The following is a 17528-nucleotide window of genomic DNA, read 5'->3' as shown; positions in this document are numbered from 1 at the left end:
GCATTTTAACGTTCAGCTCCTTGTATAGTACCTAGACATAGACTCAAAGATTTGATTCAATTTTTTTTTTTAAATAACTCTGTAGGGTAGGGGTCATCTCTCAAAGAGCTTGTAGTCTTTAATAGAGACATACATGTAGGAATGTAACTAACATAAGACAGAGTAATAAGTGAGACAATAGGCAAAGTTATATTTCCAAAGAAGTTCTTTTACATGGGTCTTGAAGATGTGCCATGGTCCAGTGGGGGACATTTTAACAGGGCCTGCTTAAGAGCAGCAAACAATCCAGTGTAGCTTCAGTGTAGAGGAATCATGACTCAAGGTGAATTGGGAAGGAAAGGAAAAACAGGGACAGATTGTGAGAGACCTAACATTCTAGTCTGAGGAATTTAAATAGTATCTTGTAGGCAGAGTAGGACTATCGAATGTTTTTGAACAAGGAGCCAATCTGATCTGTGTTTTAGGATGATTACTTTTATACTTTCTGTAGAGTGGTTTGAAAAAGGAAGCTATGAGAGACAGGGGCATCTGTTAAGATATTTTATACTGTAAACTACAGTGTTGAATATGGGATCAAAAAGGAACAGGCAGCTACATTTTCAAACTCCATGTTTTTGTCCATATAGTCCATTTAACCTACAATGATCTCTTATTCCAAAAGTGATATTCTATTCATCTTTGAAGAGACAGCTTATATGTAACATCTACTAGTAATCCCTGATAAATTCCCACCAAATGTAATTAATTATACCCTGTTCTGACTGCCTTTCATTTACTTATGACTTTTTTCATACTCTACCTATCTTATAATAGTTGTCTTACTCACCCCTGGAATTAATTGCTTCCTTCTGGAAACCTTTGTGTTACTTTATTTGACTTACTCATACAACACTCAACACATTGTATTATTGTTTGATGTTTTTTCTGTTTATTTCAATAAACATTTCTTGGGTACCAAACCTGGAGAAATTCATACTTTGGCAGTCCATATGTTTGTTTATAATATATGGTTAGATGTATGAGTTTTTAAAGGCACCTTTATTTTGATCTCTTGCACATAACATAGTTGGTTACTTATTAGGAACTCAATATTGTAGAGACATTAGTGGAACAGTATTAGCTAAAAGCCAGGTTTAAATCCCGACTCTACCACTGTAGCCTGGATCCTCTGTAGGAAAGTTATTTAGCCTATTTAAGCCATAGTTTTCTCACTCGTAAAATGGGGAATTAGCTTGGGCTGCCATGACAAAATATCATAGACTGGGCAGCTTAAATGACAGAAAGTTATTTCTCACAGTTCTGGAGGCTGTGAAGTCTGAGAGCATGGTTTCAGCATTTTTGGGTTCTGGTGAGGACTTTCTTCCTGGCTTGCAGGTAGTACCTTTTCGTTGTGTTCTCACTAGGTGGAAAGAGACACAACAAGCTCTTGGATGTCTCTTCTTATAAGGGTACTAATGCCATCATGAGGGCCCCACCCTTGTGACCCCATCTAAACCTAATTTCTTCCCAAAGGCCCCATCACACTGGGGGTTAGGCTTTCAACATATGAATTTGTGGCGGGGGCACAAACAGTCCATAGCACTATCTTATACAGTGGTTTTGAGAATTAAATAATTTATGGAAAGCATTTAGCACTGTGCCTCTAACATAAAAAGTGATGTGTTTAACCTGTTGTCATCATTGTCATTATTTTGACGGCATAAATTTTGCATATGGGGTAATGGAGGAAAATTGCAGATGCATTAGTGATTTTTCTCTTCATTGATGGAGGATATGTGATTAATTATGAAGAGAAATGTAGGAAGAAGAGCAGGATTGCAGGCATTCTGATTAGAGGTGCTTTCTTCACTCTATCAAGAGACAAGGAGAAGATGGATGCAAATGTTAGGTTTATAGATGTAGCATAAAAATTCTAAGAGTAGAAGAAAAGAGAACCTTTAATATTGTTTGTATGTATATGATCTTTAAAATGCAATTCTTAATTGTTTTTATTCAAATCTTTATTTTTCTTTTCTCTGATTTCATTGATAAGGATGAGTTTTTCTGTGAGCTCAGGAAGGCAGAAATATCATTTATATCTTCATCCACAAATAATACTAAATTTGTTTTGCTGGATTTTGAAAATTTCTGTTTTAGACATTTTGAATCTTAGACATATTTTGACATTTTAGAATTGGAGTATAATATATTCCTATCCTCTAGCTTGTGGATTTACTTTCTCCTCTCTAAGTTAATGAATCAAAGGTTTATTAGCCTTTCTAGGACTTTAAGTATCTCTAATTCTTTCACTTTTGGCAATAATTCTCCACATTTACTTTATAGAGTCCCTTTGGTGGAGGCCACAGGCGGAGAGGAAGCACAGGATTCATAAGATGGAGGGCGGGTGAGTGACTGAGAATTTGGGCTGGACTTGGAAAAAAAAGTGGTAGTGGTTGCACCTTCATAATAGGAATAAATTTGAAGTGTAAGTTGGGACATTACATTGTCTTGGTCAGGTCTGTAAAGATAATGGAATGGTTTTGAGTTTTTTCTTTATGTAAATTTATTAATAATTTATATGACAGAGCTATCATGCCATCTGTACTACAATTTTATCAAAATTCACACTGTGAGCACACAGTCGACAGTTTGCAGGAACATAGAGCCAATAGTTTATCCCAGACTACATCTTTTCTTTGGTAATAGTGGTCAGAAATACATCATTAAATTGTGGTTTGGGACTTATCTTTTTTGTTTTAATAACAGAAATTTCGCTTCTTAATAATATAACCTTAAATTGGCATGCAGGTTTACTGATGAATTTATGGATTTTTCTATGAGTGTATGTAGTGGTATGTAGTTAGATGAGACTGATAGTAATATTATAAAGTAGAAAAAGTTTTTCTCTAGGACCCTTTCACTGCTATTTCCTTGTTTCTTCAACCTCCTCATTTAGGAGTTATCCTCCATAGATAGGCCTTTCGCTGTTTTATCTTTATCAAAAGAAATCCCCCAGTACTTTAGGGCCTTGACAGGTTACCTCTGAAAGACAAATAGATACATTAAGTGGCAGATTTTTTAACATTTAATTGGGGCTTTTGAAAATCCAAACAGAATTTCCTTTTGGTGAAACTTGAAACATTGACTGACATCTGTTGGGAGAAATATTTTCAGCCAAGAGAGTTTTCTGACTCTGCTCCTTAAGTGACAACATGTTGCCAGGTAGGAAGGGAATGAACACTGTTACATGCTAGTGTCTGAGCATCTGTGCCAGGTCCTTTATACAATATCATTTGATCCCCAAAGGGAGCTTTGTGAGATAGGCATTCTTATTCACATTTTACAAAAGAGGAACTGAAAGGGGCACAGACAGGTGAAGTGACCTTCCTAAAGAGGTCACATCAGAGGCACATCTTTTTTTTTTTTTTTTCGCGGTAAGTGGACCTCTCACTGTTGTGACCTCTCCCATTGCGGAGCGCAGGCTCCGGACACACAGGCTCAGTGGCCATGGCTTACGGGCCCAGCCACTCCATGGCTCATGGGCCTAGCCGCTCCATGGCATGTGGGATCTTCCCGGACCGGGGCACGAACCCGTGTCCCCTGCATTTGCAGGCGGACTCTTAACCACTGCGCCACCAGGGAAGCCCTAGGCACATCTTAAAATCAGGACTTTCAGACTCCAAAGCTTTTACATTTACCAGTAGACCAGTATTTGACAGTCATTTTATTTTTTTTGTTTATAATTCTTTTTGGTGAACATAGAATATCTTGCCCTCAAGAATTCCTTTACGTGTTTCTATAGAGAGGGTTCCCCATCTCCTTCGTAAGACACCACTTAGATCCTGCTGCTTGTGGTTGATTAGTCTCGAACTTTTTATTGTGTTTTTGGCTAAGAGTATAAAATTGCATTATTAGCAGAGATGGTGAACACTACAACATTCAGCTCTAAACATATTGAATTAGATTTGTTTGTTTTTAGCAGATTGGCCAACTTTGAAGTTTGTACTTAGAGTAAGGAAGTGTATGACATATACTACCTAAGTACGTATACTCTAAGTGTATATACAGTATGACAACTGTATATATGTGAACTATAACATTTGGGAATTATCACAGCAAGAATGAATACATTTCTTCTTATTGATACTTTTGAACAGGTATGTTCAGTGTTACAAACATTTTGAAAATGTTCATTCGACAAAGAAATATAAAGTGCTTGCTATGTGCCAGGGCTATGCTAAATTCTACACTGAACACAACACTAAAAACACATGGTTTCTGCCCACAGTGAGATGATGGTTTAGAAGGGAGACAAACTTGTGAGGTAACTATTAAAATATGCTATAATCGGGGCTTCCCTGGTGGCACAGTGGTTGAGAGTCCGCCTGCCGATGCAGGGGACACGGGTTCGTGCCCCAGTCCGGGAAGATCCCACATGCCACAGAGCGGCTGGGCCCGCGAGCCATGGCCGCAAGGCCTGCGCGTCCAGAGCCTGTGCTCCGCAACGGGAGAGGCCACAACAGTGAGAGGCCCGCGTACCGCAAAATAAATAAATAAATAAATAAAATAAAATACGCTATAATCATTACAGTTATGGAGTCTGTAGAAGGAAGAGTGGGTGCACTATGGAAGGACAAGTTAATTGTGCTTGGGTGACTCGGGAAGATTTTGAGAAGAGGTAGTTTAAACTGAAGGCCGAATATATTCTTGACTATAGGAAAATTCATGATCTGCTCATACATATTGTACACACAACATTTGCATGGACAGCATTTCCCTTACTTGTATGCATAAATGTAGTATTAAGTTTGAACACTTAGTGTCTTCCCTTTACCTCTAAATCATACATCCTCCATATATCTTTTAGAAGGCTTCTCCTGTATTTGCTTGTTTCCCTTTATTTTTCTGTTCTGCTGCTGTAAAATTTCTCTGGTTTTTGGAAAGAGGCAGACTAATTGCTGGTTGGTAGAGGAAAGTTACATTTATGATGATTGCTCTATTTCTACATTCTTTAAAACAGTTAGTAGTGAGTGAAGCATCACAATGATGGTGGGAAATGGTAAGGAGAGCAGGGTAATGGAACTAGGTGGCTGATTGCTTTATTATTTTTACTGTCGCACAAATGGTTTTCTTCTATTTAGAATAATCTAAGGACTGAAAGTATGACTAGCTACGTTCTTGAGCTGAAAGTGAAGTTAGAAGACAGTTGTCTGGAGGGAAACATTGCATTCAGTGGTATATTAATGATTTCCTGGCCCATTTTGATTGTAAGGCTTTTTGGTGAATTATACTTATGAAGAGTTCCCCTATGATTAAGTATTAGGATACGTGCCTGTCTCTAATATACATGCTGGTTCTCATAGGCAGACACATTGGCAGATGTTAAGGCAATTCAGTTTAGTTGAGAAAGCCGCATGATATTATGGAAAGAGCCCTGCACCAGACGTTAGGAAAGCTGAATTCAGGTCCTGCCTCTGGCTCTTAGGTAATTTGTTCTCTGCCTTTGAGCTAGTCAGGTGACCTCTCTTAGGCCTCAGTTTCTTGCTTTTTAAATACTGGGTTAGGATAATGCTCCCTAAGGTATTGCTCAACTCACACTTTAATCATTTTATTATTGACAAGGGATTTATTCACCTACCAAATCTATACTGAGTGCTTTCATATTTCAGGTTCTGTGCTAGGTGGTGTAGTCAAAAAGAGACATGGAGGGTAGTCATAGATCAATGGGAGAGAACTGAGAGTTGAGAAACTTATACAACTCTGGTAAATTTTTGACAGACGTAGCAAGACCATTCACTGCAGGAGAATAGTCTTCAACAAATGATGCTGGTACAACTGGATTTCCACATGCAGAAGAATCAATTTAGACCCCTACCTCATACTGTGTACAAAAAATAACTCAAAATGGATTAAAGACCTAAACATAAAAGGTAAAACTATAAATCTCTTGGAAGAAAATGCATAAATCTTTGTGATCCTGGATTGGGCAGTGGTATTTCAGATTTGATACCAAATGCACAAGCAACCAATGAAAAATGGATAAATTGGACCTCATCAAAATTAAAAACTTCAAAATAGACTTTAAAATAAAGACTATTACAAGAGACAAAGAAGGACACTACATAATTATCAAGGGATCGATCCAAGAAGATAAAACAATTGTAAATATTTATGTACCCAACATAGGAGCACCTCAATACATAAGGCAAGTACTAGCAGCCATAAAAGGGGAAATCGACAGTAACACAATCATAGTAGGGGACTTTAACACCCCACTTTCACCAATGGACAGATCATCCAAAATGAAAATAAATAGGGAAACACAGGCTTTAAATGATACATTAAACAAGATGGACTTAATATTTATAGGACATTCCATGCAAAAACAACAGAATACACATTCTTCTCAATTGCTCATGGAACATTCTCCAGGATCGATCATATCTTGGGTCACAAACCAAGCCTTGGTAAGTACAAGAAAATTGAAATTGTATCAAGTATCTTTTCCGACCACAATGCTATGAGACTAGATATCAATTACAGGAAAAGATCTGAAAAAATACAAACACATGGAGGCTAGACAATACACTACTTAAAAATGAAGTGATCACTGAAGAAATCAAAAATACCTAGAAACAAATGACAATGGAGACACGACGACCCAAAACCTATGGGATGCAGCAAAAACTGTTCTAAGAGGGAAGTTATAGCAATACAATCCTACCTTAAGAAACAGGAAACATCTCAAACAACCTAACCTTGCACCTAGAGCAATTAGAGAAAGAAGAACAACCCCCAAAGTTAGCAGAGGGAAAGAAATCATAAAGATCAGATCAGAAATAAATTAAAAAGAAATGAAGGAGACAATAGCAAAGATCAACAAAACTAAAAGCTGGTTCTTTGAGAAGATAAACAAAATTGATAAACCATTAGCCAGACTCATCAAGAAAAAAAGGGAGAAAACTCAAATCAATAGAATTAGAAATGAAAAAAGAGAAGTAACAACCGACACTGCAGAAATACAAAGGATCATGAGAAATTACTACAAGCAACTCTATGCCATTAAATTGGACAACCTGGAAGAAATGGACAAATTCTTAGAAATGCACAACCTGCCAAGACTGAACCAGGAAGAAATAGAAAATATGAACAGACCATTCACAAACACTGAAATTGAAACTGTGATTAAAAATCTTCAAACAAACAAAAGCCCAGGCCCAGATGGCTTCACAGGTGAATTCTATGAAACATTTAGAGAAGAGCTAACACCTATCCTTCTCAAACTCTTCCAAAATATAGCAGAGGGAGGAACACTCCCAAACTCATTCTACGAAGCCACCATCACCCTGATACCAAAACCAGACAAGGATGTCACAAAGAGAGAAAACTACAAGCCAATATCACTGATAAACATAGATACAAAAATCTTCAACAAAATACTAGCAAACAGAATCCAACAGCACATTAAAAGGATCATACACCATGATCAAGTGGGGTTTTTCCCAGGAATGCAATGATTCTTCAATATACGCAAATCAATCAACATGATACACCATATTAACAAATTGAAGCATAAAAACCATATGATCATCTCAATAGATGCAGAGAAAGCTTTCGACACCCATTTATGATAAAAACCCTGCAGAAAGTAGGCATAGAGGGAACTTTCCTCAACATAATAAAGGCCATATATGACAAACCCACAGCCAACATCGTCCTCAACGGTGAAAAACAAACCATTTCCACTAAGATCAGGAACAAGACAAGATAGCCGACTCTCACCACTCTTATTCAACATAGTTTTGGAAGTTTTAGCCACAGCAATCAGAGAAGAAAAAGAAATAAAAGGAATCCAAATCAGAAAAGAAGTATTAAAGCTGTCACTGTTTGCAGATGATGTGATACTATACATAGAGAGTCCTAAAGATGCTACCAGAAAACTGCTAGAGGTAATCAATGAATTTCTTAAAGTAGCAGGATACAAAATTAATGCACAGAAATCTCTGGCATTCTTATACACTAATGATGAAAAATCTGAAAGTGAAATTAAGAAAACATTCCCATTTACCATTGCAACAAAAAGAATAAAATGTCTAGGAATAAACCTACCTAAGGAGACAAAAGACCTGTATACAGAAAATTATAAGACACTGATGAAAGAAATTAAAGATGATACAAATAGATGGAGAGATATACCATGTTCTTGGATTGGAAGAATCAACATTGTGAAAATGACTCTACTACCCAAAGCAATCTACAGATTCAATGCAATCCCTATCAAACTACCACTGACATTTTTCACAGAACTAGAACAAAAATTTTCACAATTTGTATGGAAATGAAAAAGGCCCCGAATAGCCAAAGCAGTCTTGAGAAAGAAATACAGAGCTGGAGGAATCAGGCTCCCTGACTTCAGACTATACTGCAAAGCTACAGTAATCAAGACAGTATGGTACTGGCAAAAAAACAGAAATATAGTTCAATGGAACAGGAGAGAAAGCCCAGAGATAAACCCACGCACATATGGTCACCTTATCTTTGATAAAGGAGGCAAGAATATACAGTGGAGAAAAGACAGCCTCTTCAATAAATGGTGCTGGGATAACTGGACAGGTACATGTAGAAGTATGAAATTAGAACACTCCCTAACACCATACACAAAAATAAGCTCAAAATGGATTAAAGACCTAAGTGTTAGGCCAGGCACTATCAAACTCTTAGAGGAAAACATAGGCAGAACGCTCTATGACATAAATCACAGCAGGATCCTTTTTGACCCACCTCCTAGAGAAATGGAAATAAAAACAAAAATCAACAAATGGGACCTAATGAAACTTCAAAGCTTTTGCACAGCAAAGGAAACCATAAACAAGACCAAAAGACAACCCTCAGAATGGGAGAAAATATTTGCAAATGAAGCAACTGACAAAGGATTAATCTCCAGGATTTACAAGCAGCTCATGCAGCTCAACAACAAAAAAACAAACAACCCAATCCAAAACTGGGCAGAAGACCTAAATAGACATTTCTCCAAATAAGATATACAGATTTCCAACAAACACATGAAAGAATGCTCAACATCATTAATCATTAGAGAAATGCAAATCAAAACTGCAATGAGATATTATCTCACACCGGTCAGAACGGCCATCATCAAAACTAGAAACAATAAATGATGCAGAGGGTGTGGAGAAAAGGGAACCCTCTTGCACTGTTGGTGGGAATGTAAATTGATACAGCCACTATGGAGAACAGTATGGAGGTTCCTTAAAAAGCTACAAATAGAACTACCATATGACCCAGCAATCCCACTACTGGGCATATAGCCTGAGAAAACCATAATTCAAAAAGAGTCATGCACCACAATGTTCATTGCAGCTCTATTTACAATAGCCAGGACATGGAAGCAACCTAAGTGTCCATCAACAGGTGAATGGATAAAGAAGATGTAGCACATATATACAATGGAATATTACTCAGCCGTAAAAAGAAATGAAATTGAGTTATTTGTAGTGAGGTGGATGGACCTAGCGTCTGTCATCCAGAGTGAAGTAAGTCAGAAAGAGAAGAACAAATACCGCATGCTAACACATATGTATGGAATCTTAAGAAAGAAAAAAAAAGGTCATGAAGTACCTAGGGGTAAGACGGGAATAAAGACACAGACCTACTAGAGCATGGACTTGATATGGGGAGGGGTAAGCGTAAGCTGTGACAAATTGAGAGAGTGGCATGGACATATATACACTACCAAACATAAAATTGATAGCTAATGGGAAGCAGCCGCAGAGCACAGGGAGATCAGCTAGGTGGTTTGTGTCCGCCTAGAGGGGTGGGGTAGGGAGGGTGGGAGGGAGGGAGAAGCAAGAGGGAAGAGATATGGGAACATATGTATATGTATAACTGATTTCACTTTGTTATAAAGCAGAAAAGTAGCACACCAGTGTAAGGCAATTATATTCCAAGAAAGATGTTAAAAAAAAAAATTAAAAACTTATGTGTCAAATGGCACTCTTAAGAAAGTGAAAAGACAACCCACAGGATGGGGAAAATATTTGAAAATCATACATCTGATAAAGGTCTAGTACCCAGAATATATCAAGAATATATGACTCAGTAATAGAAAGACAGCCCAAATTAAAAATGGGCAGCAGATCTGAATTGACATTTTTCCAAAGAAGATACACAAATGGCCAATAATTCATGAAGAGGTGCTCAACATCATTAACCAGCAGAGAAATGCATATCAAAATCACATGAAATATCACTTCACACTCATTAGGATGGCACTAATCAAAAAGACGGATAATGAAAAGTGTTGATGAGGATATGAAGACATTGGAACCCTCATACACTGCTTGTGTGATTGTAAAATGGTGCAGCTGCTTTGGAAAACAATTTGGCAGTTCCTTGAAAACTTAAACAGTTATCATATGACCCAGCAGTTTCGTACTTAGGTGTATATACCCAAGAAAATTTAAATCTTATGTTTATCCAAACCTTGCATATGAACATTCATAGTAGCATTATTCATAAAAGTGCCAAAGTGGAAATAACCCAGATGTCCATTAACTGTTGCATGGGTAAACAAAATATGGAATAATCCATAAAATGGAATATTATTTAGCCAGAAAAGTAATGAAGTGTATACATGCTATACCATGGACGTACCTTGAAAACCTTATGCTAAGTGAAAAAAGTTGGATATGAAAGGCCACATATTGTATGATTCCATTTATATGAAATGTCCAGAATGGGCAAACCCACAGAGACAGGAAGTAGTTTAGTGGTTTTCGGGGCTGGGAGGAAGAAGGAATGGAGAGTGGCTGCTAAAATGGGTTCAGGGTTTCCTTTTAGGGTGATGAAGGGTTCTGAAATTAGTGGTGATGGTTATACAACCTTGTGAATATATTAATACTAAAAACAAAACTATACTTTAAAATGGTAATTTTATGGTATGTGAATTATATCTCAATAATTTTTTTGTTTTTAAAAGACATGGTCCTTTCCTTCATGGTGCTAAAATGAACTGTTAATATGATAGGGATAATAAAGGGTTCCATGGGAGGGATACAGTATGACATTCTGTCCTACTGTGTGGAGTTGGGGGTCAGATTCCTGGAATAAGTAACATTTAAATGGAGACCTGAAGAATTCAAGAATGAATTGAAGTTACGTAGGTGAAAAAACTGGTGTAGTGGAAATTAGGAAACAGGGACGAATATATCAGAATTAATAACTTAAAGCCAATTTTAGTTCCAACAGGTATAGGCTCCTACCTCTGGCACTATGTAAGATTGTCACAGATCTTTTACCTTGAGTAATTTAATTATCCTATAATGTATATTATGAAAAAATTATGTATCTTAACCTTCTGGGGAAAACATTTTTCATGATTTGATTCTAAATATTTAAAAATTTTAGTGTATGACATTTTATAATTTAAAATTTTCCTGAAACCAGAGCTAGATTCTATAATTTGTTTATGCTGGGTTTTTTTTCTCCCCTTTATCTGTTTGTAGATTTTATAAGCCAAGTTTTCAACCTTCCTTCATATAAAAATTCTACTGTTTTCTTTCCTTTTGACAGTTTGAGGTTAATTTCAGATCTTTGTAAGCATTATTTGCTATAGAGTTGGGATAAATACAAATGTTTGTTTCTCTTTGCTGTTAGGTAATAAAATATTAAGAAGAAATTTCAAACATGTACAAAAGTAGAATAATATAGTCAACACCCCTGTAATCAACACCAGCTTCAAAAATTTCCAACTCATAGCCAATCTTATTATATACCCACCTATTCCTTCACTTCCTAAATTATTTGGAAGCAAATCTCAGAAGTTACATCACTTTATATGCATGTTCATATATCTCTTAATGAAAAGAATTCTTTTCTTTTGAGTATTTTTTAACTTGGAAATTTTTCCATATGAAAACAAATTATTTAAAAAGTTGTCTCTTGCTGGAAATGAATAGCTAATTTGTTACTCTTATTTTTGCTTATATACAGTGTTCATTTTTTCTAATAAATATTAGGTATGCTTATAAAATGATAAAGTTGATGTTATGAGAATGTGGTTCATAGTCTTTATTTTCCTTGTTGTGATTAACTAGGACTTAGGCATGGTGAAGCTTTACAGCCAGTAGTTATGTCCTTTTACCGTATTCAATGGGCTTTTCTGCTTCGCCTTATAGGAGTGTCTGTATCATTTAACATTATGGGCTACCAGTCCTTGTTGAACACACATCTCTCTTGGCTTCCCTGACATTTGGCTTTCTTGGTTCATCCCTGTATTGGAGTGCTCTTTTACTGACACGTTATCTTTTGATACCACTACATGTGACTATATCTCATCCTTATTCTATTCTTGAGCCTCTTCTGTTCTCTCTGCAAACTCTTTATTTCTGCTGTCATGCTGCATGACATCATAAACATACATTATGTATGTATTAGTGAATCCCAAATATTTGTTACTAGTCAATGAAAGAACCTCTTTAATGTTCTAGTTGATTATTTAAAATGTTCCCATGGATAGATATCCCATTGTCGTGATAAGTTCAGCTTTTCAAAATTTTCATCTTTTTTTTGATTAATACTGATTCCCCTTCACCTTTCCTCTATTGACAAATTATTAGACTTCTTCAAATCACTAGGCTAGAAATATTCATATCTTCCTCCTCTTTCAACCTCCTATGCACATCCTATTATCTTGTTCTGTTAACTCTTCCTTCAAAATACGTTATTTGCATTTTCATTATTATTACCTATTCTAAGCATTTCCTTTAGGAAATTTCCTAACTACCTTTAGGTCATCTAAGTGCTCTTCTCTCTGATTCCCTAAACCCTGTGTGTTCTCCACAGTCAAGATGATGTATATACATGTCTCTCCCTTATTAGAATTCATACTCTTCAGGGGCTAAGATTGGATTTCATTCATGCTGTGACCATAATACATGAGACATAGTAATATTCATTCAATTGTTAATTGAGTTGAATTGGATTTCTAATCTCTTTACCTACTATATAATATCCTGTAATATCTATTTAAGGTCTTGTCTTTCCCTTGCAGTGCATCCTATATAAAGTACTCTTTGAGAATCCAATAAAAGCACTATAGTCTCTATCAATGTGCCCTGCAAATTTCTGTCATGGAACTTATTGCAATCTAAAATTATTGTTTATTTTCTTTTTTATTATCTTTCCCCCCTTTGAATGTATTTCCTGTGATGGTAGGGACCATGTCAGCCTTACACATTTTATATATACATTCTAATATATATGTAAGTATACATTTTAATATAACCTTGCACAGGGTAGGACCTTAATAAGTACTTATTGAATATGAATGGGTATGCTTCCTGCTTAGTTGAGAGCAGTGTACTTATACATAATACAAATAATTTCACAGCAGTTACAAACCTTAAACTTTGAATCTTTGTTTTATTATTGTCAGACTGATTTTTTTTCTTTCTTTTTTGGCCGTGCTGTGGTGCTTGCGGGATCTTAGTTCGCTGACCAGGGATTGAACCTGGGCCCTCAGCAGTGAAAGCGCAGAGTCCTAACCACTGGACTGCCAGGGAATTCCCAGACTGATTTTTTCTAAAACTTTCATTGGTAAAAAGTCTAGTCAAACTCTTCTACCAAACATAAGACAGGTTCTGGGAATACAAAGATAAATAAGAACATCATTCCTGATTTTTATGGAATTTTGGAATAAAGAGAAAGAAATGCTTAAATATTCTTGTGGAGGTCATGGAAAGCTTCCTAGAGGACATCTGGTATCTCTAAGGTTTTTTCAGCTCAAAAATTGTATAATTCATAGGTGCCATTTTCCTTAGCAGTAACAAAAACTTTGGTAGCCGCAAAGCAAAGACTGACTGCTACCAGCAGGATATTCTTGGCTGTTCCCATGGCTGCCCTCATTCTGATTAATTTGAATATTTACTTCAACCTAAGTAGTAACTTTGGAATTTAAATCTAATTCCTTACTAGATAGAGATTATTTTTAGATTACCCATTATTTTGTTAGCTGAGAATAACTCAAAGGAGAATTCAGCAGTGTTGTACATGGCTTTACTGAAGCCAGTGCAAGCTTTCCTTGTTTGTGGTTTGTTTGATTTTTGTTTGGTTAACAAGGGAATTAGGAGATATTTGCACTTAGCACTACTAATACACTATTTTTATACTTGATTTATACAACCGATTTACTTATTTTTGTTTTCACTTTCATTCCCATTAGAAGGTAGGCTCTGTGAGAGCAGAATTTTTGTCTGTTGTGTTCATTGCTCAATAAATATTTGTTGAATGAATACTTAAGAAGTCTATTGGTAGCCTTAACAGAGTAGTTTCAATAAAATAGTGGGGATGGAAGCTAGTTTACATGGTTGAGGACAGCCTGAGCTGATAGTGATTTAAAAATCAAACAGGAATAGGTTTTTTCCCCTCCTTTTAAAACATGTGATAAAGAATATTTATGAAAATTCCCTTCTTAGCCACTTTTGTTTCTTTTTACTGCTGATAGCTTGTCAAATCTCTTTAAAATGAGCATGTCCTATTAGGTTTCTTTTTTGTAATTTATATGTGTCCTAATCATTAAATTTATTTATTACTGTAAGTCATATGATCTCAACTTATTATGCCTTTTTAGATTTTTGAGAAAATGAAAATTTTAGCTGTTCTTTTCTTTAACCTAAATATAGCTGTGAAATGATGTATCAGTAAATAGTTTTAGACCTTAGATGAATTTTATTTTTTAAAATTGCTAAGCAAATGTGTACCGAAAGTAAATATGTGTATAAATGTCTTTACATTATTCAAAATTCTAAAATTAGACATCTGTCTAATGAATGTTGTTCTACATTTTGCTAAATGATTAATAGTAATTAAAAGGTTAAATATAAGCTGAAGAAAGCTTTGAATTTTGAAATGTTTGCAACAGCTAGTAATCTGACTGATGCAGACGTTTTTGTCAAAGTTGAAAAAGTTAGAGCTAATTAATTTCTTGGGAGACATATGATGAAATTGTAGGTGTGATAACATATTTGAGTAACATATGGTAGTTATGGGGCACCTTTCTAATGATTGAGCAGCCAGTTAAATACAGACTTTTTTGGTTGTTTTTCTTTTATTATCATTCTTTGTTACTGTGTATTTTTAAATTAATTTAGCTTTCCGGAGGTCAGTACTCAGGATTTAATGATTTATATTTAAAATATTAACATGAACACTTTACTCTGAATTGGCATAAATTTAGTAAAAAGTTTTCTTAAAAATACATCCCTTTTTTTCCCTCAGCATATGCATGTATTATACTTACGTGATTAAAAACAAATCCAGGGGCTTCCCTGGTGGCGCAGTGGTTGAGAGTCTGCCTGCCGATGCAGGGGACACAGGTTCGTGCCCCGGTCCGGGAGGATCCCACATGCTGCGGAGCAGCTGCGCCCGTGGGCCATGGCTGCTGGGCCTTTGCATCTGGAGCCTGTGCTCCGCAGCGGGAGAGGCCACAGCAGTGAGAGGCCCGCGTACCACAAAAAAAAAAAAAAAAAAGAATCCGCCTGCCAATGCAGGGGACATGGGTTTGAGCCCTGGTCCAGGAAGATCCCACATGTCGCAGAGCAACTAAGCCCATGTGCCACAACTACTGAGCCTGCACTCTAGAGCCCACGAGCACAACTACTCAGCCTGTGAGCCACAAGTACTCAGTCCGCGTGCCACAACAACTGAAGCCCACGCGCCTAGAGCCTGTGCTCTGCAACAAAGAGAAGCCACTGCAATAAGAAGCCCGTGCACCACAATGAAGAGTAGGCCCCGTTCACCACAACTAGGAAAAGCCCGTGCGCAGCAACGAAGACCCAACGCAGCCAAAAATAAATAAATAAAATAAATTAATTAAGAAAAAATACAATATGCTCTTTAAAAAAAAAAAGTAAATTAAAAAAAAAATCCAGTGTTTGGGGGATTATACTCTCAGTACACATTGTTTAACTCAAATTACCCTTGAATGAAGATCCCCCCCAATGTTACGTGGTTACCTTTGATATACATACAGCACATATAGATACATATTTTAAAAATTTAGCTGTATTTTTCTCTCATAAGGATTCACTATTTGTATTTGGACTAATTTCCTTCCTTCCGGTCTTACTTTCTGAATACTGCTTGATTACGACAACAGATTAAAAAGGAAATAACCATTCTGTTATTAAAATAGTATCTAATACCTTGGTAGAGGAAGTTCTGAGTTAAGAATTTTGCAATAGAGACAAGTTAAGTAGTGACTTAGAGTTTTTCATTTTTTTAAAAGTTGGATTTTTACCAACATTTTTATGATTGTAATCTAGTGTATAAATTAAAAATTTCTAACTATCATTCAAAAATATGCACAGTAAAATAAGTTCAGGATGGAAATGCTTCTGTTGTGCTGCAGAGCCATCCACTGGAGGGTGTTCAAGTTAACTTCTCTTGGTCTCAATATTCTGCTGATTAGGTTGATGAAATGAAAAATAAATGTGAAGGCTGTGCTTTTCTAAGTCTTCTGATATTAAATGAAAAGTGGTATTTGCATCTAAAATGAAATAAACTGAAAGGGAATATAATTTTAAACCTTAAAGGAAAGGTATTGTGAAAATTCTAGAGTTATGAATGAGATAACTGTAACATTCCTTTGGTTTCTAATCTAGAAACTATTCAGAATATTACCGTATTTTTTAATATTCTTACTTTAAAAATTTGCATACAGTTAGAGGATCTAACGTGTCTAGAAACCTCCCAAATTGATTTACTAAACGTTTTTTATATTACCACAATTGTTTTCATTTAAATTTGAGTATCCTACAAATAATTTTGGTATGGACATCTGTTCTATGAATTCTTCCCTGTTCTGAATCTGTTGCAAAGTTTTCCTTGTCAGTTGACATGCTTTTTTAGCCCATGGTGACAAAGACAAATATTCATGAGGGGACTGCTGGAGTATTTTGCTCCAGTTGGGCTCTGAACTTAAGCCTTAAGTTAAGTAATAAAGGTGAACTTTCAAGTCACTCACAATAAAGCACTTACTTTCTCATTAATTTAATAAAATTTCTAAAATTTGCATTATTACCTAATTATCTGTGAACACTGAGTCTTAAAGATAGCAGGATTTTCTGAATATAGCTTACTTTGAAAATGTAAGTTTGAAAAATGACTTTAGAGATTTATTCCAGTTTGAAAAATGACTTTAGAGATTTATTCCAGTGCTGTAAATTTTAAATAATTTAATTGGTTAAATTGTTATGGTGATTAGAATCTTCAGAAACAAAATCCTAGTGAATAGACTATTTGCTTTTTAGAACTTATGAGAGTTTCAGTAGAGTAAAATAATGATTTAGAAATTAATTCATTGGTTTTGTTAATTATCAACAATAATCATTAAATTGGATAATTTAAAAAATTAAAGTAATAATCCGTATAATTCTAGTAGTAGGCAGTATTTAATGACAAATGGCAAGATGATAGTTTTTCATTCAGTAGGAAAATTTGATATTTGATTTGGTTTCATAGTTGAATAATTA

The 17528-nt window shown here is 35.7% G+C and overlaps 1 protein-coding gene across 7 annotated transcripts in view; it reads left to right on the top strand.

The window, feature by feature from the left end:
• AKT3 (AKT serine/threonine kinase 3) overlaps nt 1-17528 on the top strand; it is a 397034-nt gene that overhangs the window by 64830 nt on the left and 314676 nt on the right. The window contains exon 4 of one of the 7 annotated variants that reach the window (XM_059996875.1): nt 2323-2383. The exons of the other annotated variants lie outside the window; for them this stretch is intronic. Within the exon in view, the coding sequence (XP_059852858.1) occupies nt 2323-2383 (61 nt within the window). The remainder of the gene's footprint in view (nt 1-2322; nt 2384-17528) is intronic. 7 annotated transcript variants of the gene reach the window in all.

This window comes from Delphinus delphis, chromosome 1 (assembly GCF_949987515.2).
Source record: "Delphinus delphis chromosome 1, mDelDel1.2, whole genome shotgun sequence".
Lineage (NCBI taxonomy): Eukaryota > Metazoa > Chordata > Mammalia > Artiodactyla > Delphinidae > Delphinus > Delphinus delphis.
The sequence above is the reverse complement of the archived record's forward strand: the minus strand, read 5'-3'. Positions and strand labels throughout refer to the sequence as shown.